Source organism: Aythya fuligula, chromosome 3, assembly GCF_009819795.1.
Source record: "Aythya fuligula isolate bAytFul2 chromosome 3, bAytFul2.pri, whole genome shotgun sequence".
In the NCBI taxonomy this organism is placed as follows: domain Eukaryota; kingdom Metazoa; phylum Chordata; class Aves; order Anseriformes; family Anatidae; genus Aythya; species Aythya fuligula.
In genome coordinates, this window is record NC_045561.1 from 74,544,173 (window position 1) to 74,564,484 (window position 20,312).

The window sequence follows — 20,312 nt, forward strand, 5'->3', positions numbered from 1 at the left end:
AATCCCAGATTTCAACTGCCAGCCCAGTACATTAAATAGAAACTTTTTTTTTTTCCCTCAGACATAGGTTAGTACAGGTGAAATAGGTATCAAAAAGCATTTCAAAGATCTACTAATCTTAGACATTGTGCAGATGCCCATTTCTCCCATTATCTTCATTAAAACCAAGGAGTATCAGTTTTTAGTGAACCTGCACTCTCCTGTAAACTGGCATTAATACCTAAAACGCTACTCAAACCACTTCATCACAGAAAGTGCTTTACAGAGCAAAAAGCACTCCTTGTATACCTGTTTTTTTCCATGTATCAAGAAATGTGTTTGACAGTGTATTTGCATTAGAAAAAATATATTTATACATATATATATAAACATGAATAATAAATACATTCTGTGTAGTACCGTCATTGTAGTTTGAGAATCTTATTTAACTAAATTCAAATTAATTTACCTGTAATCTTTAACGTTTCTAACATAATCCTTTTTGTGCCCCTCTAGTTGCAGTCCTTGCTCAAAGCCTGGACTTCACCAGGTGGAAAGCTGTACACATGATTCATTCATCATTTCTCCTGGATGACAAAGAAATTCTCACCTTCTTCTAATGTCATGCCTCTGAATGACTCTGACCACGGCCCTTCACCAGCAGGAGACACAGCTCTGACAGACATTTCATACACTGTGAAGCTGGCCAGTTTCTTCACCATAAACCTGGTGTCACTAATGTTTGAGATAACCTGTTCCTTCTCAGAAGGATTTTGAGATGACACTTTCACATCATAAGTCCAGTTCTGCCAAGCAGAAGGACCTGTGAGATGCAAACAATTATGTTATTGCAGAGTAGATGACTGTAGTGGGAGATGTGTGTTCTTTGAGAAAACTGTAAGTTTGTAAGTTCAAAGTTCATTTCAAAAATGCCAGTACCAGAAGTATTAAAAAAAGAGATGAATTAAAAATTTATATTCCCCATCTCTGTGACCAACCAAGAATAGTGGCTCAGTTCCCCATGAAGAAAGAAGTTGGAAGAACCAAAATTTTCCTCAATCAGGTAGATTATAGCACTGATTAAAAGCCACTAAGTCACTGGCATGCATTTTCTGTGTGGTATCATCAGCAAACATTCCATACCTTGGTTAAGATGGAGCCTTGCTCACAATCCCTTGCAAGTGACAGATGAGCTACTCACCTATATAAACTTTTTTTTATTATTATTTATTTATTTATTTATTTATGCAGAAAATTCAGGTATTTTACTGGCAAATCTTGAGTTAAATTTTTCAGACTGAGGTAAATCTTCCATCAGAACTGGCTATTGAAGTCACTGAAGTCCAACATCAGGGACAGGAAAACACAAGAAGTTTTTCCCCTAGAAAGAAAAGGACTGGTCTTTCAGAAATAAAAGCTGAACTTACTAGTTCCAATAGTGTGTTCAGGTGATCTCCAGCTAATCACAGCTTGATGCAATCCAAATAGCACTGTGACAAACCGCGGAGGAGTTGGTAAAGGAAAAGGTTGAGTTGACGCCCCATAGAAAAGCAAATTGCCAAAGCCAGAGTACTCTGGACAATCCAAACTGCAATCCACAACATACTCATTGAAGCTAGACTTTCCATCTGGAGAGACCTCCTCCTGGAAAACTGCCCAGCCATCCGTGACAGTAAACATGTTATCTTCATAAACAAAGCTCTCCATGTCATCAAGCGTCACGTGTGATCGCAGCATATGAAATTCTGAACCATCAAGAAAACCCGACACAAAGGCCTGTTCTGTTTTGTTGAAGAAAATAAGTCTCTTAGACTGGAAGTTGATCACAAAGTCTCTCAGAGCACTGGATTTCACAACTAGTGAAGCTGCAGAGGCAGTGTCAGGAAAGGGTGGAAGGTTTGCTCTGTATATACCATCCTCCAAGAGACAGAAAATATACCTGGTCATGGAGCAAAATATACCCAAGTAACTACAAAGCAAGAACTTTATGGATGAGTCACAAATATTTTAACAGCTTGAAGATGTGCCTGACTTTACGTAGACAATAAGAAAATGCTTTTGGTACTATTAATATACATCCTAGGAGAATTAAGCACATCACTTTTTACCTTCTGGGGATCTGGCTGGCAGATCACTAGAGAATATTCTTCTATAATACCTCAAGTATTAAGCAAGGACATTTAAAATGCAAAGAGCATTATACTTGTAAATGCACCAAATGTCTAAAAAACAAATTTCTGTATGGGAAATACTTTATCTCCTCTGATAACACCCTAGGGAAGAAAATGCAGAAACAATACTGCAAGGTGTCACTTTTATTCCAACAGTTTTATAGTTTGTTATTTGTTGCCATTGCACTTTTGTTTTGGTAGGGGTTTGAAACAGGAACTAGATGACTACTGAAGTGGAGACAATTAGAGGAGCTTTATAGCACCTTTGACACCAAACGCTCACAGGAGGACACTCACCCATTATAGGGATCAGCTACAACCTTCCTAGGGGATGTCACATAAAGAGGAGTGATGTCTTCAGCTGCTGTGCAGTTCTCTAAATGACAAACATGTATCTGGGGAATGAGAAGAGAAACTGCTGATGCATAGGGCATTTGCTAACAAGCAAACAAGCTGACTGGGGATTCTTTCAGGTGAACCCAACAACAAAATACCTCTCTCACAAGCCTACATCCTTCTGAGCTCCTGTGTTGTCAGACACCCGAGTATATCAGTGTAGCACATACAAATACATCCATGACAACTTGCCCTGAAAGAGCTCTTTGCCAGTCATCTTCATCCTAGCTTGCTGCCTCTGAGCTGGAGGGAGAAGCCTAATTTTGGGGTACTGACAAACTGTGTTTTGGAAATGATCTAGTACAGTAGGACAAAGAGAGAAGAAAGTGCTTTTCTGATGCTGGGGGCAATACCTGTGGACTTCTCTAATCTTCAATGGCTTCAGAAAGCTCTGCCATCAGTGTGTTCATTTACAGCTGCTTTTTTATTATTTTCTCACTACTAAATTTCTCACTAAGAGCAACAAGAAGCTAGCAAAATAAACAAACAAAAAACAACACAACACTAACCATTTAGGACAGCTTTCTAGTCCTTTGTGCATTAGAGCAATACAAAGGTACATGCAAAATCTGGCCATTAATGTAATTAATGTTTCACCAGTAGGGAATCAAGTGCAGAGTTGCTATCTATAATTTTACTTCAGGTTGAAACAGTAGTAATTTCAGCTGTCATCACTTTCCCTCTTGAACTTTTGCCATCTATGAAGAGCGTTGTAATCACTGACTAGTTACCACACCATCTTCCTAAGGAAGAGTAGGAACCAAAGGAGGTAGATAGAGAACCCAGCAGCAAGAACAAAGTTATTAATATCGGGTATGAGCTGGACATGAAGCCAGTCTCAAAAATAAATAAATAAATAAATAAACTAAAATAAAGCTGTTAAAACTAAAGCCTTTTATGCCCTGAGGGGAAAAAATAAGACAAGAAGACAGAGCTCTGTATAACCTGTTTGCTTAAATGTGACTAGATATTCCTTTTTTTTTTTTTCTTTTTTTTTTTTTTTAATCTGTGAAATATGTGAATATTATTGAAGTTAAAGCTCTATTTCTACAATTATATTTTGTGTATGATAAATATAAAACAGAATTTCTCAAGTGAATTAAACTGTAGGAGTGGTTCAAATAAAATAAGAAATTAATTAAGCCCAAGAGCGCTACCTTTTCATTCATGACAAAGTATATCCTCTGGTAAAGCCAGTCTACTGAGATTGATGTTATATTCCCCCGGCCAGCATAAAAGAGCATTACGTCAGATGTGTCAGACATATCTGCAGCTCCTTTCACCCAGATGGAATTCCCCTCAGAAAAATAGACAACTTGTTGATAAACATTCACTGAAATTCCTAAAAAATAGAAAAATATGTGCACACAAATAATATAAGAAATATGTCTCAATTTTTCAGATACTCTTTCCTAATTGCCTTAAAAAGAAGTACTTTTCAATCTGTAACCCAGCTTCATAGGAGAGTAGTTAACTTTTTCTCTCCTCCACTTCTAGTCATTCAGATAACGAAACTTTCCCATCTCCTATGTAAGTGATATTATTGTAGACAATTGCCTTTCACAAAGGTAATCAGACAGAAAAAGAATATATAAAATGCAAACCAACTGACACCAGTTCCTCCTCTCCAGGGCAAAGAGATGCAGTTTGTATCTGCTCACAAAGCACCATGTACTCTAATTTAAGCTAGACATTATCTGTGCCACTCCTGTACTATCACAGAGTATTTAGTCTGGGGCAACGTTCATTCTCTGGCGTCTTTGTGGCTCTGCGAACTGCAGAAGATAAACTCAGATTTCCACACTGTCTCCAAGGACCACATACAGCACCAGTGTAGATAACAGACCTTACAGTGGCACGTAATTTGAGATAACATGGTAGTCTGGTGACTTAGGCTACTGAAATGTCTTGTTCAGAAGCAATATGCCCCAGACTTGCTAACATACCACATTAGCATACACTCCAGCCAGCATCTTTTGACACTGTATTAAGTCTTCAGCTTGAACCACTTTACTTTCTCATATTCATGCTGAGAAAATGCAGTCACCAGTCATAGGGAAACATCTGCTTTGGCTTCACCTTACCTCAATTTGTATATCTACTATATAAAAGTCCACCTCTGAACTAGATGCCTAGATTCAGTGAAGAGGTAATGCTGGGGAGAAAAATTTATCTCAACCTGATGCCTGTCATTTCAAACGGGTCGAATCACATCCTGAAAGTTCACATTTCTCAGAATCACAGAAACACACAGAATCGTCTAGGTTGGAAGAGACCTTCAAGATCACCTAGTCCAACCTCTGACCTAACACTAACATGTCCTCCACTAAACCATATCACTAAGCTCTACATCTAAACATCTTTTAAAGACCTCCAGGGATGGTGTCTCAACCACTTCCTTGGGCAGCCCATTCCAATGCCTAACAACCCTTTCAGAAAAGAAGTTCTTCCTAACATCCAACCTAAACCTCCCCTGACACAACTTTAACCCATTCCCCCTCGTCCTGTCGCCAGGCACATAGGAGAATAGACCAACCCCCACCTCGCTACAACCTCCTTCAAGGTACCTATAGAGAGCAATAAGGTCACCCCTGAGCTTCCTCTTCTCTAGGCTGAATAATCCCAGCTCCCTCAGCCGCTCCTCGTAGGACTTGTTCTCCAGACCCCTCACCAGCTTCGTCGCCCTTCTCTGGACCCGCTCAAGCACCTCGATGTCCTTCCTGTAGTGAGGGGCCCAAAACTGAACACAGTACTCGAGGTGCAGCCTCACCAGAACCAAGTACAGGGGGACAATCACTTCCCTAGCCTTGCTGGCCACACTGCTTCTTAGGCAAGCCAGGATGCTGTTGGCCTTCTTGGCCACCTCAGCACACTGCTGGCTCATATTCAGCTGACTATCAACCAATGGTCTCAGGTCCTTCTCTGCCAGGCAGCTCTCCAACCACTCATCTCCCATCCTGTAGCTCTGCTTGGGATTATTGCGCCCCAGGTGCAGGACCCGGCACTTGGCCTTGTTAAACTTCATGCAGTTGACCTCAGCCCATTGGTCCAGCCTATCCAGATCCTCCTGCAGACCCTTCCTACCCTTGATCAGATCAACACAAGCACCTAACTTGGTGTCATCTGCAAACTTACTGAGGATGCATTCTCCCCACTGATTATAAAGGGAGGCCAATACTCTCTCAGACTAGGTGAGGTTCATTCTGCCCTTGGCAAACACAGAGGTGTAAGTTACACCTGAGAGAGAGAGACCAATGAAATTTTACCTGTAATGTTGTGGTGTATTATACCATTTGGAAGGCACTGGGCTGCTTCGAGGAAATGTTCCATGTATCTTTTCCTTAAAGATTGGTTCCTGGATAGGAAGAGCCATTTTGCCTTTTCCTTAACTAAAAATAAATAAATTAAATAATTAATTAAAAAAAAAAAAAAAGAAGAAGAAGAAGAAGAAGAAATTCATAATATAGAGAGATGACTGCTGCACAAAATAATGTTAAGTCAGACACATCATTAACAGAAATGCATATGCGTATGCACACACATATATACACACATACATTCTTATGGTAGCAATTACTAACTAAAACTTAAACTCTTTGAGTGTTGTAAGTGGATGGAGTTATTCACCACTATACCAAGACCATCTGACTACTTGTCCAGGGTGAGAATGAACCACCTGAATTTCACACCATTATTTCCTGTAACATGAGAGTCCTTAGTGAAGGAAAGTGAGCTGGGGCAAATGAGGACCTAAGGATTCCTGGGAACAGAACACACTAAGACATCCATATCACCTTGAAATCCAGTGGAAGCCAGATATTTAACTCCCCTTGGCCTCTTCGAAAACCGCAGTCAAAGTATAATATCCCACAACGCCCAGCCTGACCCTCCCCTGGTCCAGCTTTGTGCCGTTCCCTCATGTCCTGCCATTGGTGACCAGGGAGTAGCGGCCAGTACCTCCCTCCCCACTTTCCCTGCTCTAGGAGTTGCAGAGAGCAACAAGGTCACCTCTCGGCCTCCTCTTCTCCAGAGCAGACAACCCAAGTGCCCTCAGCCTCTCCTCACAGGACATACCTTCACGCCCAGCTTTGTTGCCCTCCTCTGGATGCTTTTAAGGATCATAACATCCTTTTTATATTGTGGAGCCCAGAACCGCACGCAATGTGGAAGGTGAGGCCATACCAACACTAAATATAACAGGAGCATCACCTCTTTTGACTGGCTGGCTGTGCTCTGCTTAATGCACCCCTCAGTGCCATTTGCCCTCTGGCTGCCAGGGCAGGCTGCTGGCTCACATTGAGCCTGCTGTCACTAGCACCCTCCGTTCCTTTCTGCTCTCCCAGCCTGTGCCTGTGTCTGGCACTACTCCAACCCAAATGCAGCACTGAGCATTTTCCTTTGTACATTTACCTTTGTACCTAGTATAAGAGACTAGTGTCACTTCCTCATCTTTCTTCCAGTGTCATTTCTTACAGTTTAGTCCAGAGATTGGATTCCTTCTCTGACACAGTAAAACCATTTCTGAATGTGATACATGCAGAAAGGGGAGATCCTGTTCACCCGAGCACGCACAAAAAGTGCACCCTGGTGCAACTCTCAGCAATCAACTCTTTTAAGTAGCAGCTAGGACGGGGGTGGGGGAGAGACTCCCCACGCCAGAAGTTGTTCTGGCAGGGAGGGTTGTCTGTTTGTTTTCTACTTTAAATTAACTTGTTGCAAATTGACTTGACTTAATGAACTCAATGAGAGGTACTAGTCTGGACAATTTACAAATGGCACAAATGTTTGTGGCTCAGAGTCACCAAGCTCTAAAGTATAGTAAGCAAGCTCTCCACCTCTATGGAGCCTCCAGATGAAGACATACCACTGTGATAGCTAACTCAAGCTATTACATAAAAATGTAAGACATATTTTTGAAAAAGCACCACTGAAGCTAAAGGACTAATTTTGCCAACATGTAGCAAATGACTACTGATTTTTAGATTTAGAGACACACTTAAAGTGTTTGCTAGAGCTTGGTTAAGAACTTCCAAGTACTTGACAACAGGGATTTCTTCAGGAAGGGAAGAGTCTTATGTTTTCTTTTCTAAAGATACATTTTCATAACAGTGAATTCATTTTCATTTGTGATTTATGTCAACATAAACCTTTCTCTGGCAACTAATAAATGTTTCTGTAATTTTTTGAGTGATACTTAAAGTGCATCATTATTTTTATTACAAGTAAGTGAATATAGTAAAAATAAAAACAGCAATAAAAACAACAAAAAAGATAGTGCAGTTCCACATATTTTGCATGAGATTACTGAGGACATTTTGACAGGAGACTTTCATATGACATATTCAATGTTATTAAAAGGAATATGTTTGTGTATCAAAATCTTGTAGAAAATGAAAGCATGTCTTCTCAGTCACTGCCTTGGACCACTGACATGTTTTTCACCTGTAGAACAACCCAAGATGAATTTGTTTGGGTCTACCAACATCTCAGATTATTACTGTGCTGTGTAGCCCAATAATGCTACAGCCAAAGAACAGGACTGTCTCTGATGTACTATTAGTTCCTTAGAGTATAACTTCTTGTTGTGCTCTGTTTGCAGTCTAAATATTGTTCTCTTCTGCAGGGTACACGACAACCCAGTGAATGTGATTTTGTCCCCAGATACAGACAGTGATAAGGATTCTGCTGCTCCTGTACCTTTAGATTCTGGTGTCGTGATGTTGGCTTCTGCGGGGGGTCCAGCTCCAGCCTCATTAACCGCTACAATGCTGAACCTATGGTAAATCAAAGAGATGGGTTTGGTTTTAGGGGTTTCTTTTGAGTGATTGATTGAGAAGCATTTTATATAGAAGGGCAGGTGCTACAGAAGTGTTTTCCTTTTGGAAAACATACATTTAAATAAAATGTTATTGGAAATTTGTAACAAAAATACAATCAACCAGAATCTGATTTCTCTAACTCTGAAAAGTGAAGCAACAGCAATATCCTCCAAGTAAAAATTTCAGATGGGATTTTAGACTTAGAAGAACTCAATTTCATTTCAAAGGAAGATCTGTATTTACCACTGAAGTAGAATGCAGACCCTGGTGTTTAATAAAAATGAAGGAAATTTTTCTAATGTTTAAATAGAGAGGACTGCTCTATCACTCCCTGAATACACTGAAAACATGCTACACAAGCTAATATATATATTTATGTTAAGAAAATGCAGCTTATTGGCCGTATATCAAAATGTTTTTCCTTCCTCCCCACCTGGATTACATATAAATATAAGCAGCCTACCCAACCAGAATAACTTCATTATCTCAGGGAAGGTACCTCTGCTTTTGGCAAGAACATAATTAAGAAACACAATTGTGCAGAAGTGGTATTCAGGCACACCCTCTTATATCTGGGCAAGAAGTGGTACAGCACTCTTGGCCATGTTGGTTATCTTTTCTTATTGTACCTGTAAGTGCTGTTTGGGAAGGTAGAGTAGAACTGAAAGCTATGCCCTCTTGATGCTCTCAAGAGTTTATGATTCTCACTGGTCAAGAGCAAGTTATATCCAATAATCAATCCATTGGGAAAAAGTGGTGGATACCAACTAACTTCGACAGTGTTTGGACTTGAACTCTGAATATCTTTAATGATAGGAGCTGTAGTAGGAGCTGCAAAAGACAGAAATAATTGACACTGTTGTGGCATTTAAGACATGAACAGCTTTTCATTTTTTCAAGTACTATTTTAGTTTTTATACCTGGTAAGATGGTTACCAATAATAATATATTATTATAAAATAATTAATAAATATTATATAAGTTGTTGAAAAGTTATACATCAGGTCCAGAACATATTTTCTAAAGGATTGTGAAGAAAAGCTAGCCTCCTTGTATTTTGCAGAAGAAAACTAATTTCACATTTTGAGTGTACATGTATAACCTTTCAGCTCTTCATTCTCATATTTCAGTTTGCTCCATGTAACAAGGAACAGAACAGGAACGGTCTGCCCTGTGAATCTTCTAAATTATGCCTTTTCAGTGCTGCATCCACATCATATTTTCACTGAAGTTTATTTGGTATCTATACAGTGACCTTGTTGTAAAAAGAAAAAAAGAAGAAGACCAAGCCTTACAAGGTTGGAGAACATTTAATTTCTCACATATCTGTGATCTCCACCACAGTGTACTTGGGAATCCACTGAGAGCCAAGTCTCAGCTTCCATAGTCTTTTCCCTATATTGTATTCTCTGGTCAGAGGGATTTGTCACAATCTATAATATAGAAACCCTGGAGGTTTTTTCCTTCTATCTTCTATATTGAGGTTTTGTTAATTTTCTTTGTTTTCCTAAACAGGAGATGCAAGGTGGGGGAAAAAAAAAAAAGTATGTCATTTAGGAACATGAACAAGACTTTTGAAGTTAGGTCCTGCAGCAGTAATGTTTCAGCATTAAGCTCAGTGAAGCTGGAAAACAAAGTAACTTAAAAACATGAAGAATATTAATTTTTTCTATGAAATTATGTACACTATGCCATGGGATGCAAACTAAAAAGCTATGACACCTCCCCTAATGCCTTACTCAAGGGTATATATAGTTCTCAATATGAAACTGCATATATCACTAAGAGAAAGGAAATAGTATCAGTGCAAAGTAAAATATTTTTTAATTTCAGTTCCATTAAATGTTGATAACATGACCGTGACATCATATGTTTTCTGTAAGACAATAACAGACCAGGAATTTATATTCAAATACTATAATTTTATTTACCTTCTCATATCACTGATGTCGTAACTAAGGAATATTGTAAATGTAATTTCTGTCTCATGATAACGAAGTACGGGGAAGTTCCGTCTTTCTGTTGTAGATATATAGATTTTTGAGCAAAATAATTGGTGTGTTGTAAAAAAAAAAAAAAAAAAAAAAAAAAAAAAAAAAAAAAAACAGCAACCATATTTTTATTTCTTAAAGGTCCAGGAAAACATTTGCATTTCATTTGCATTTCATTCAAAACATTATTGTGTGTAATTCTGCACAAAAGTATTCAATGTGCCCTTACAATTTGACCATGTACATTTCTGTCTACATTTTTAAAACCAGAAGACGCAAACAGCCCTAAATCTTGTAGTTCAAATAAAAAGAGCCTCAGTCTTCTTAGTTCAGACTTCTGCAGCTACCTAGCAGACAACAAACATAGTTCTTTAGATTAAGCAGCAGCTTTTTTTTTTTTTTTCTGTGAAGGAAGCAAGAAACAAGGAAATCTAAATGTTTCTGATATGGTCCTTAAAGAAGTGATTAATAGTGCAATATATTACCTCCGAAAGCATGGGTCCGGTAACTGGGACTTGGCGGAGAATGGAGCTGCAGCTGAGATGTTATAATCCAAACTACTCGAAACACATACTCTGTGAAGGCTTGAAGGTCTTTGACTGTGTACGAAGTTTCAGATACTACCTAGATCAATGTATAAACACATCCATTTTCCTTCTTCCTCCATCTGGAGTTATTACATAGGGTGTTATCTGATCAAAAGAAATCTGATACAGCAGCATACACATTTCAAGATACTAGAGTGCAGTATCCTAAGTTTTAATAAGAATAAATTCTAAGTGCTATTTGTATCACAGAATTTGATTTTTCTTCGTTTCAGAACTTATTACCACCTCTTTTCTTTAGAAAATCTAATTTTTTACTAAATCTAAGCAGTGAGTGGATGTGGGTGGATGGATGCAACAGTAAGTTTGAAGAATAAGGTTAATAATAATAATAATGACAACAATGACAACAACAACACAGGCAATATATTTTAAACTTTTGATATATATATTAAATGTTGATCCAATGGCTCCTAGATACCCTAAAGTATTTACAGTCTGAAGTCATTGCTCCACATTATTTCACCAATGATTAATTCAAAAAAACTTCCTGGTTATCAAATGGTTTTCATGCTTTTTTGTACCAACTCACCATGCTTCAGAAATTGGTCCAATAGAGATGATGACAAGATAACAAGAATGCAGTTGACACAAAAGAGCATGATCAAAGAATGACTGCACTGAGTCAAAACAATATACATAGCCAAGTATCGTGCCTTTTACAAGAAACAAAAAAAAAAAAAAATATATATATATATATCTAAGGTAGAATACCCGGGGGAAGGAGAGGGGGAATAAAAATAAAAATAGCATGCAATTATATTTCTCTAGAATAATCACAGTCTTGACATTTTATAAGTATGAATCAACATAAAAAAATTGCAATGTTTATATTTACTAGAACTCAATTTTTTCTTCCATTGAATTGTCCAGTCACTTTTTGAACCCTATTTTGTAATTTAAATAATTTTAATATTTATTAATTTAAATTTAGTAATTTAACTTCCACACATGTCAGGAAGCAGCTGAACATCTTAACTAAATATTCTGCAATGAAATACCTTTGTGTGCTTGTTTTGAATTTTCCACCAAGGTCCCTAGTTCTTATGTTGGAGGAAAAGAAATAATTGTTCAGTTCTTAGCTTCTCTATGCTATCCATGATATTCACAAACCTCTCTTATGTGCCTAATACATTATCAAATTATTTTCTAAAATAAAGCAAAGAGCAGACAATAAATGTAACCTTTGCCCTGCAAGTACATTAAGAATCCTGGTATGTTTTACCAGTCTTAGCAAACTGCTAGAAAACAATGAAGGAGCCACTAAATTACAGCCACTTGTGTTGCAAAATCTGGCTGTTACTTTCTTTCCTCACGTGTTTTTTGACATGATTACACTCTATTAATAAATGACCTTCTTTTTTCCCCAGTGAAGCAGGAATGGATTATAAATGTGAAGAACCTTTTCCCTTGCAAAGTAAAAGGAATTGTCCCTTTTACCTCAGTGTATCTCCAGTCCCCAGGGAGCTGATTGAACTTCCACTGGATAATATATTTCACCTCAGAGATGTTAGCCGGCTTCCAACCTAGCGTGACATTGTGGCTTCCAATGGTAGATGCAAATGGCGGTCCAGGGTTGTTCAAATATTCTGAGAGGAAAACATAACACAATAGTGAGAAAAAATCCTTTCATGATAATCTCTGTGTCTATTACCTCATGCACCTGAGAGCTGTGAAGCCAACAAAAACTCATAAAATAATATATTTAAACTGTTGGTGAATGAATCACATGACATTTTAAAAGTAGTTTGATAAAAAGGCTTGAACAGGCCAAGCTCAATCTGAGCAAATGTGACTACAACTCTGCACTTGAGTAAATATACTTTTAGTTATAGGTACCTAGCAAAGGTCTGATGAGTAGAGAAAGTATGGGAAACCTCTGAAGAGAGGATATGCACCGAGCCTATTTCAACACCACTGTATTAACCTAATTATTACCATTTAAGTCACGGAAGATTTTGGCAATGATTTCAATGGAACAGTCAGGTCAAGGATGAGTGCATCATCTTAAGTAGTTGAGAATGAATTCAAAAAGTCTCAAGTCCATGAAAGGGAGGGGGAAAATGTTCTACTGTAAAGCAAAGTTAACTTCTTTTTTTTTTTTTGTTAGAAGAAAAAATAAGAGAATGATAGGTTTCCAATGAATCAAAAAAAAAACCACAAAACATCCCTATTTTTTCCAAAGAAATCCAGATCACAAAGCAAGACTGTAATCTTAAAATGGAATTTATCAGACTGTGAGTTAGACACAGGACTATGTTTAGACTTACCCTGTGCTTCAACACCGTATGCATCCTCTGCACGGCTACAGCCAAACTTGCAGGAAATTGTCTGTGTAGGATACCAAAATCACTGCTTAGTTTTGTAGAAATGCATACATTTTAAATACATAGAAACCCTCTGGACATTTTGAATACATTAAAATCTTGTAGAAATAATTACATTCATTTTTTAAAATGGCAGTACCATGATATCATTCCAGAGATTTTCCTGAGAGCCATTCTATCAACTTCACTGGGCACTGAATGAGGGCTTTTGTCCTTACACACTGTCCCTTTGTGGAAAGCACAAATATGGAGCTGTGTTAAAGCTGGAAAAAGAATTTGGTGACAACCATGGATATAGAAAATATTTTTTTTTTAACTTGTTGGCGATGTATTCTACATTTGGGGTTTCACCCTTTCCCACTTCATATATTTCTCATGAATGAAGCATACTCTTACAAATGTAATTCCAGAGATTTTTCAAAATGCTTGAATCCAACTTGTCAGAGAAGCCCGGCTAATTCACATTTCCTTGGTAGTAGTTACTACTTCTGCTACAATCATGTCTACAAGCTGAAATCATGACAATACGCCAGGGCAGTGAGCACTCACATCCTAAGAACAGAAAAATTCTGAGATGTTTCAGTCTAGGTAGGGAACCTAGGGGTAGCATTACCCTGTTTTATAGGCAGAGAACATAAAAAGAGATAGTAACATTTCCCAGATGCATTGCAGCAGCTTAAAAATCACTTTTAAGACTGAGTCTCCAGGAAATAAAAAAAAAAAAAAATGAGAAGTGATGGTTTCATTTTTTTTTTCTAGACAGGCATTTTATTTGGGCTCATTTTACTGTGTGAGTTTATTTGGCCTATAAACCTTGAAGTTTGCTTCATACATCAGCCATCTTTCAAGTGATAATTAACATTTAGACCATTCAGAGGGAATTCATTATATTAACTGAGCAATTTTCCTCAATTGCACTCTTTCTAAGATTCCAGGATACCCACTTCTGGTACCCTATCAGTGTCTACTGATAAGGCATACAACTTCAGAAAAGTCAATTGCTGCTGAGATAGATTTCAAAACTTCCCTAGCAGTATATCCTTATTATACATTACCTGAAATCTAGGCATTAGCTGTTAAGTACAAGCATTTCAAAAGTTTTTCCAATGCTTTCATGTTCAGAGAAATAAAATACTTCCAAGTGAATTACAATGACTACTAGCAGGCAAAGGTCTGGGTATAAGTAAATATTACTTATCAGCTGTAAATTGCAGCTTGTCTTTACAACCAAGTATTGTTTAGTTTGCAGGGGATCACTTTGTCAGTTTAACAAGCTGATTCATCGTGCTTTCTGCTTCATTTAACACAGACATTTTCAACCATTTGTGTTTTGCATTGTTTTTCCTTCTTCTTCTGATCTTTGTCAGAACCATAAATCCAATTTTTGCTTTAGGTAAAAGGATTACAGAAGCTCCAACCCTTAGAAATTTTGAGGAAAAATTGCCATCTGCTCTGCCTGAAAAGAAGAAATCCTCATATATTCTCCATCATAGGAACTGTCCCTTCCTATGCATATTCCCACTGAATTCAGAGGCATTCCCCTGATCCTAGCTAGGAGTAATACCATCCTAGGAGATCCTAGGAGTAATACCATCAGGCTTTAATCCCAGGGTGTAGTCACACAACAGAGCTAAACCAATCCCAAAGAAAATGTCCTGCTCTTGTGGCTCTTCCTTTCCCCTGAGGACTTCAATGACCTGATCCCCTGCACGCAGTGAACTGGTGCTTGCCTGACCACATGGGGAGTCAAGTCAGCCAGCTGATCCAGCGTAAGGATAATCCTGAAAAGCCCTCACAGAGTTTGTGAATATAACATTGGCATTTTGTATGGCCAGACAAGCAAAAACAAACAAAACCACTATTTCTGTGCTTCTGCAGAAGTTGGTTACTTCTTAGGCTGTTCCTATGCTCTAAAACCATTTTATCTGTAAGCCATTTAGCTTACTTGCAAACTATTGTCATGTTCACAGTTTCACAGATCAAGAAGCACACCACCACCACCCCAAAAAATCAATCCTTTCAATCAGATTTCCAGACTCCCAGCAGGTTTGTGTTCTACTTGGGATTCTTTCCAGCTCCTCTACTGCCAGTTTGCCTCCAACTGGATGCAACAACTGGCCTCAGCAGTGCCAGACATTGTCCTGCAATAATCACTGTCCCATCCTACACTCTATGTTCAAGTTAAAAGGCCCCTGTAAGGCACTGTCTCCTCAACAGCATTTTGTTGTCTTATGCTTATCAAAGTAAGGGCCACTCCATCTGCAGCACAGATCAGGCATTCTCTTTCCAAAGAGCAACGCACCATGCCTTACTGAATTACATTTTATTTGTTTCATATCCTCTTCCCAGTCAAGAGCATGTATTGCCTTCCAGTCTAGCTCCCACTCCTTCTAGTCTAGCTTCCACCTCTCCCCAGTCAATGCCATACCAGCCTGAATAAGCATTCTCTCTGGTTTATCTTTGATGGTATCAATGAAAAATTGAATGGAACAAGACCCTGGGAGAGCCCAGAAAATAACTGAAGTCGGTCTCTATTGTGTCCTATGCTGGTGAGATTAGATTGCTTTCTTTAAAGCAACACTCCTTGCTACAGAGCAGTCTTCAATGTAAATATGCCCTTAGCAAACATGCTGGGAAGAAGGGATTGTATATTCAAATACTTAAGTCATTCTTCAGCTTTAGGGAACACAAAACAATTAGATCTGGATTGATAATCTTGTGTATCTACATTATATTTCTTAGCACTGTATGCACACTGTAAGAACTGAAATTATGATCTTTTTGTTTGTTTGTATCAATCTGATAGCATTTAACTTACCTCACATGCTCTGGTGTATGTCTTGTTCTGCCAAGAAGCAAATTAGTGAAAAGCAGGATTAGCATAAATATAATCACAGAGTGTTTTAACAGATAATATCAATTAATTAGAAATTTCTTATATTAAAAGTATACTCAAAAATCTTATCATTGGTAAATAGTGAAAAAAAAAGGAAAACCCACACTTTGGGGGATAAATAAATAAATAAATGAAACCATCATTAAGATGATGCCCAGACTGAATGAGCTTCAGTTTTTCAGGTAGGTCCAAAAAGATCAGCTTAAAAACTCATGGCAGTTTTCCTAGACCCATGCTAATTTTTCCCCATTTGGTTTGCTAAAAGCAAGAAAACAATCTAGTGAAGACATGAGCTACATTTATATCTGATATACGCCCCAGAAGAGTAAAATCCTGAAAATCACTAGTTCTCTCTCAGTGCTTGAAAATCTGGGTAAGTGGTTGAGCTGAATAAACTCTAAAGTGTCCCCATATTGTGACAAATACATTTTAAACCTCTGATTTTACAGGCAACTCCTACACTAAGAATTATTATTTTTGATCTCTGTGGGTCACTTCCAATTTGGGATAGTCTATGATTCTATGATTAGTTTCCCAATGGAGATACTATAAATATACTGAAAAAAATATATATAGACCTTAATTCTTTTTATAAAAACACTGCTCTCGTTAGGTTTTCCACATCTGCTGTTAGATAATGTACTTGATGGACTGGAGACAACTGCTATAAAGCCAAGGTTAAGGCAATACTCACACATTTCAGAGGGCAACTGAGTTGCACTGTTGCATTCCAAAACTGACATCCTTGTGTGCACTGCAAAGACAGATGGTGGCTTTAAAAAGGACTTTGAAATCACATTTTTAAAGAGAAGGGAAACTCCAGTGCTAAGGGTGAGGAGAACATTTCAGAAATGCTTGTTCACTGGGTAGAAGTGCAAATATGCATTATGCAGCACAGCCAAGAACAGTGGAAAGCCATTCAAATAAAAGCCTCTTGCTCTCCAACATGCAAGGCATAGGCTTTAAAACAATGAGTTTTCAAAGATGTGATAAATCTTATGTGATTTGAATTTGATGTTGGACCTGTCTTGTTTGTTCTGTCCCATCCACCTTTTAATGTTCCTGTACATTTTTCTTTTTAAAGGGAAGCTGGAAGGGAATTACATTAGAAGTGTGACAACTCTGACATCGAGTACTGAAAAGCCTCATGAAAAAAAAAAAAAAAATAGCAAGAATTAATAACACTGAGAAAAGATACACAGTAACCTAGTCAAGTCAACTATGTACTGTCATGACAACACAGCCTTTTACTATCCCATCATCATAAATGAGCCAGGTGCTGAGGTTGCTTCTCGCTAATCTCTGCAGAAAGTACTGATACCTAAATTCTCCACAGCTCTTCCAAGAATACATATATAACTACCAGAATGAACTGCACATGAAATCAGAAGTAGGAGAACATCAGCTAATGTCCTCACAGGATTGCTGCTATGGAAAGCTCATGTTAAGCTAAAGAGTCTCCTGCTACAAGCACAAGCATTTGAAGTCCTACAGAACTCTGAATTTTAAACATTTATCAGCTTAAGTTTTCCCCCATCAAATCACTGACAAAACAAAATAAGTATACTTAATTGTACAAAGCAAGCTGAATAAAAGTCTTAATGATTTTAATTTTGGAGAAAACACTAGTTTTGACTCACTTTCTAAAAAGTTATTGATTATGAATTTTGTAGATCACAAACCTGGACGCAATTAACAGCAGAGAATCAGACACTTTACACAGAGTTTTCTTTAAAAAAAAATAAAATAAAATAATAATTAAAAAAAAAAAAAGATGGTTGTCTCTTTAATAATTTGAGCCAAATTTAAGTACACGATTTACTGACAGTGGCAGGCAGAGAACTGTACACATTTGCATGAAGTCTTTGACAATATGGTCATTGTACCCATATTACCAAATAGCAGTTATGTAAATTGCCAGTAATTAACAAAGTAAACCATTACTCACCGCCCCATTGATGTCACTAACATTGCAAAGGTTTGCAATTCCAAGTTCTCCTTCCTATAAGAGAAATACATGTGTTTTTACAAAAAGTCTAAACATTCCTCCCCAAAAATAATTTTTCAAATATAACAAAATATCAGTTTCTTGTAAAACAAGTTTTCTTTTACTAATATTTATTCATATGAATAAATGTATTGTTGACACACAAGTAGCTTCTCACTTGAGACTAATTGCAGAGCACTGCTAAAACAAAGACTTGGCAGAATCAGCTAGTGTTAATTTAATTATCTCAGGTATGAATTTGGCCCTCGTCTCCCGATTCTGGTTCACAGAGTCAATAACAAATGCTTCATAAATATGTTGGGCATAAATAACGCAGCCAAGTGGCTTTGACCTCTGGGGAGCAGAAAGACTTTCCTTCGAGCTAAGTGCCTTTTGTCTAGCCTCCTTTTGAAGGGATTGTATGCAGCCATATGGTGGCCAGCTTTCCTCTGCTGCCAGAAGGGCTTTCCAGCCAAGGTGCCTCTTTTTTCACATCATTCAAAGTGTGTAAAACCAGTCATCTCCTGTGAAGTGCAAATGATTTAGGGATGTATCTAATAACCTTTGAGAAGCTGAATGTTAGTTCTTTAGTTTGGTCCTGCAAGCAAGTAAGAACATCCTTAACAAGACAACCCTCGGGAAGACATTTCAGCACACCAGGCATAACATGACAATAGGTAGTACCCCAGACCCACATAAAGGTGTCACAAAACAAATGTGAACACAACAAGTAGATAGAAGGAGAAAAATTAAATTTACATCTCTTAGGCTCCAAGATTATATTTTTCTCATCTGAATCCCTAACACAATACATTCACTGAACATGAACGTGATTTTCCTGTCTTTCAAAGCTGATAGGAAGAAAAACTTATTTCTTATTCTGAATTAATTTAAGCTTAAATCAAAGGAAGGATCCCCATTAAAGTTATCATAGCATGCTAGGCTTCCACCAGGGAAGGCAATTAACTCTTTCACTGGTGCCAGAGTTAGAAATAGTTTTAAAGGAACCGTCAGACAAATGTATGAAGCAAAAAGGAGCAGGTGATAGTCTTTTGCAGGAGGTTTACACAGTTAATTAGCCTGAAGGCACAAAATGTCCTTTTTACTGAGCAAAGGTACATGATCTTCTAAAAACATCAATGTTTCAAGCAAATAGAAACAAGCAGCTAACTCCTGAAAGTCTGAGGCAGATCTGTCATTTGGATTTGAGAGCTTTTGCTTATCTTTGTTGTGCATCGGTAGAAGGAAAATAATAAATTCCACTCGACTACTCAAAGGAACACTAAGAAAGCATAAGATTAAGGGTTTAGCCTCTTACTTTGCTTCTTAAAGAAATATCTACAATTTAAAGCATAAATGGTTTAAAAAAGAACTGAAACTAGTATGTGATAATTGTGCAAGCCACAGATTCCCAGGCAATTTCTTATGAATTTAAAGGTTTTCTAAGTTTACATAAGAAAAGTCAGGCTAGACAGAAACCTGTAAGCAAAGTGAATAAACTGAAAGACCAAAGGGATAGTGGTATCCAGGGTCTTTAGAATTTACAGTAATTTCAGGAGCTGCTGAAACGAAAGTATAATATGAAAACCCATGCAACCTAGTTAAAGGGATTTTTTTCTTTACCAGGTTCTACAAATTCTAATGTAAAATATTAGTTCTCAAACCCTGCTTTTACTCAAATACATTCTGTAAAAGAATTTTTAAAGACTCGATCATTAATTTAAAAAAAAAAAAAAAACTTACAGTGTTAATGATTGGATACATTTCAACAGATTAAGAAGAGTTTTTCAGAACTTACCAAGTTACTTGTACACAGGTTTTGACAATTTTTTGAGAAAGTACAATACACTGCAGAAATCCATACAAAGTAAAAAGTAGCAAGTCTGTTTAGTGGATGATCCCACAGGCAAGTGTTCCTCATAACTTGAACAATTTCATCTGGCAGTCTGATTCTTTTCTTGACTTGGCCATACAAACTCCTTTAAGTCTCGATGATGGAGAAACAACTGTGAGATTTTACTTTTCAGTATATTAAATATCTTTAAGTCTTTGTTTAGTCCATTGTTTGTACAACTTTTCAGCTTCCTGGAGCACTTGTCCTGAAATTGCACAACACCTATTTCATAGTTTCTTATTAAGCC

General features: G+C 37.5%; 1 protein-coding gene across 1 annotated transcript in view; it reads right to left on the reverse strand.

Annotated features, from left to right (window-relative positions):
* ROS1 (ROS proto-oncogene 1, receptor tyrosine kinase) overlaps positions 1-20,092 on the reverse strand; it is a 77,835-nt gene extending 57,743 nt beyond the window's left edge. The window contains exons 1-14 of the mRNA XM_032185199.1: positions 19,970-20,092; positions 18,133-18,186; positions 16,879-16,938; positions 16,107-16,133; positions 13,232-13,292; positions 12,402-12,550; positions 10,842-10,980; positions 8,995-9,196; positions 8,244-8,320; positions 5,813-5,935; positions 3,704-3,888; positions 2,448-2,545; positions 1,407-1,918; positions 590-802 (exon numbers count right to left, since the gene is read on the reverse strand). Of these exons, the coding sequence (XP_032041090.1) occupies positions 590-802; positions 1,407-1,918; positions 2,448-2,545; positions 3,704-3,888; positions 5,813-5,935; positions 8,244-8,320; positions 8,995-9,196; positions 10,842-10,980; positions 12,402-12,550; positions 13,232-13,292; positions 16,107-16,133; positions 16,879-16,938; positions 18,133-18,186; positions 19,970-20,092 (2,023 nt within the window). The remainder of the gene's footprint in view (positions 1-589; positions 803-1,406; positions 1,919-2,447; positions 2,546-3,703; positions 3,889-5,812; positions 5,936-8,243; positions 8,321-8,994; positions 9,197-10,841; positions 10,981-12,401; positions 12,551-13,231; positions 13,293-16,106; positions 16,134-16,878; positions 16,939-18,132; positions 18,187-19,969) is intronic.
* Between the last annotated feature and the right edge of the window lie 220 nt (positions 20,093-20,312).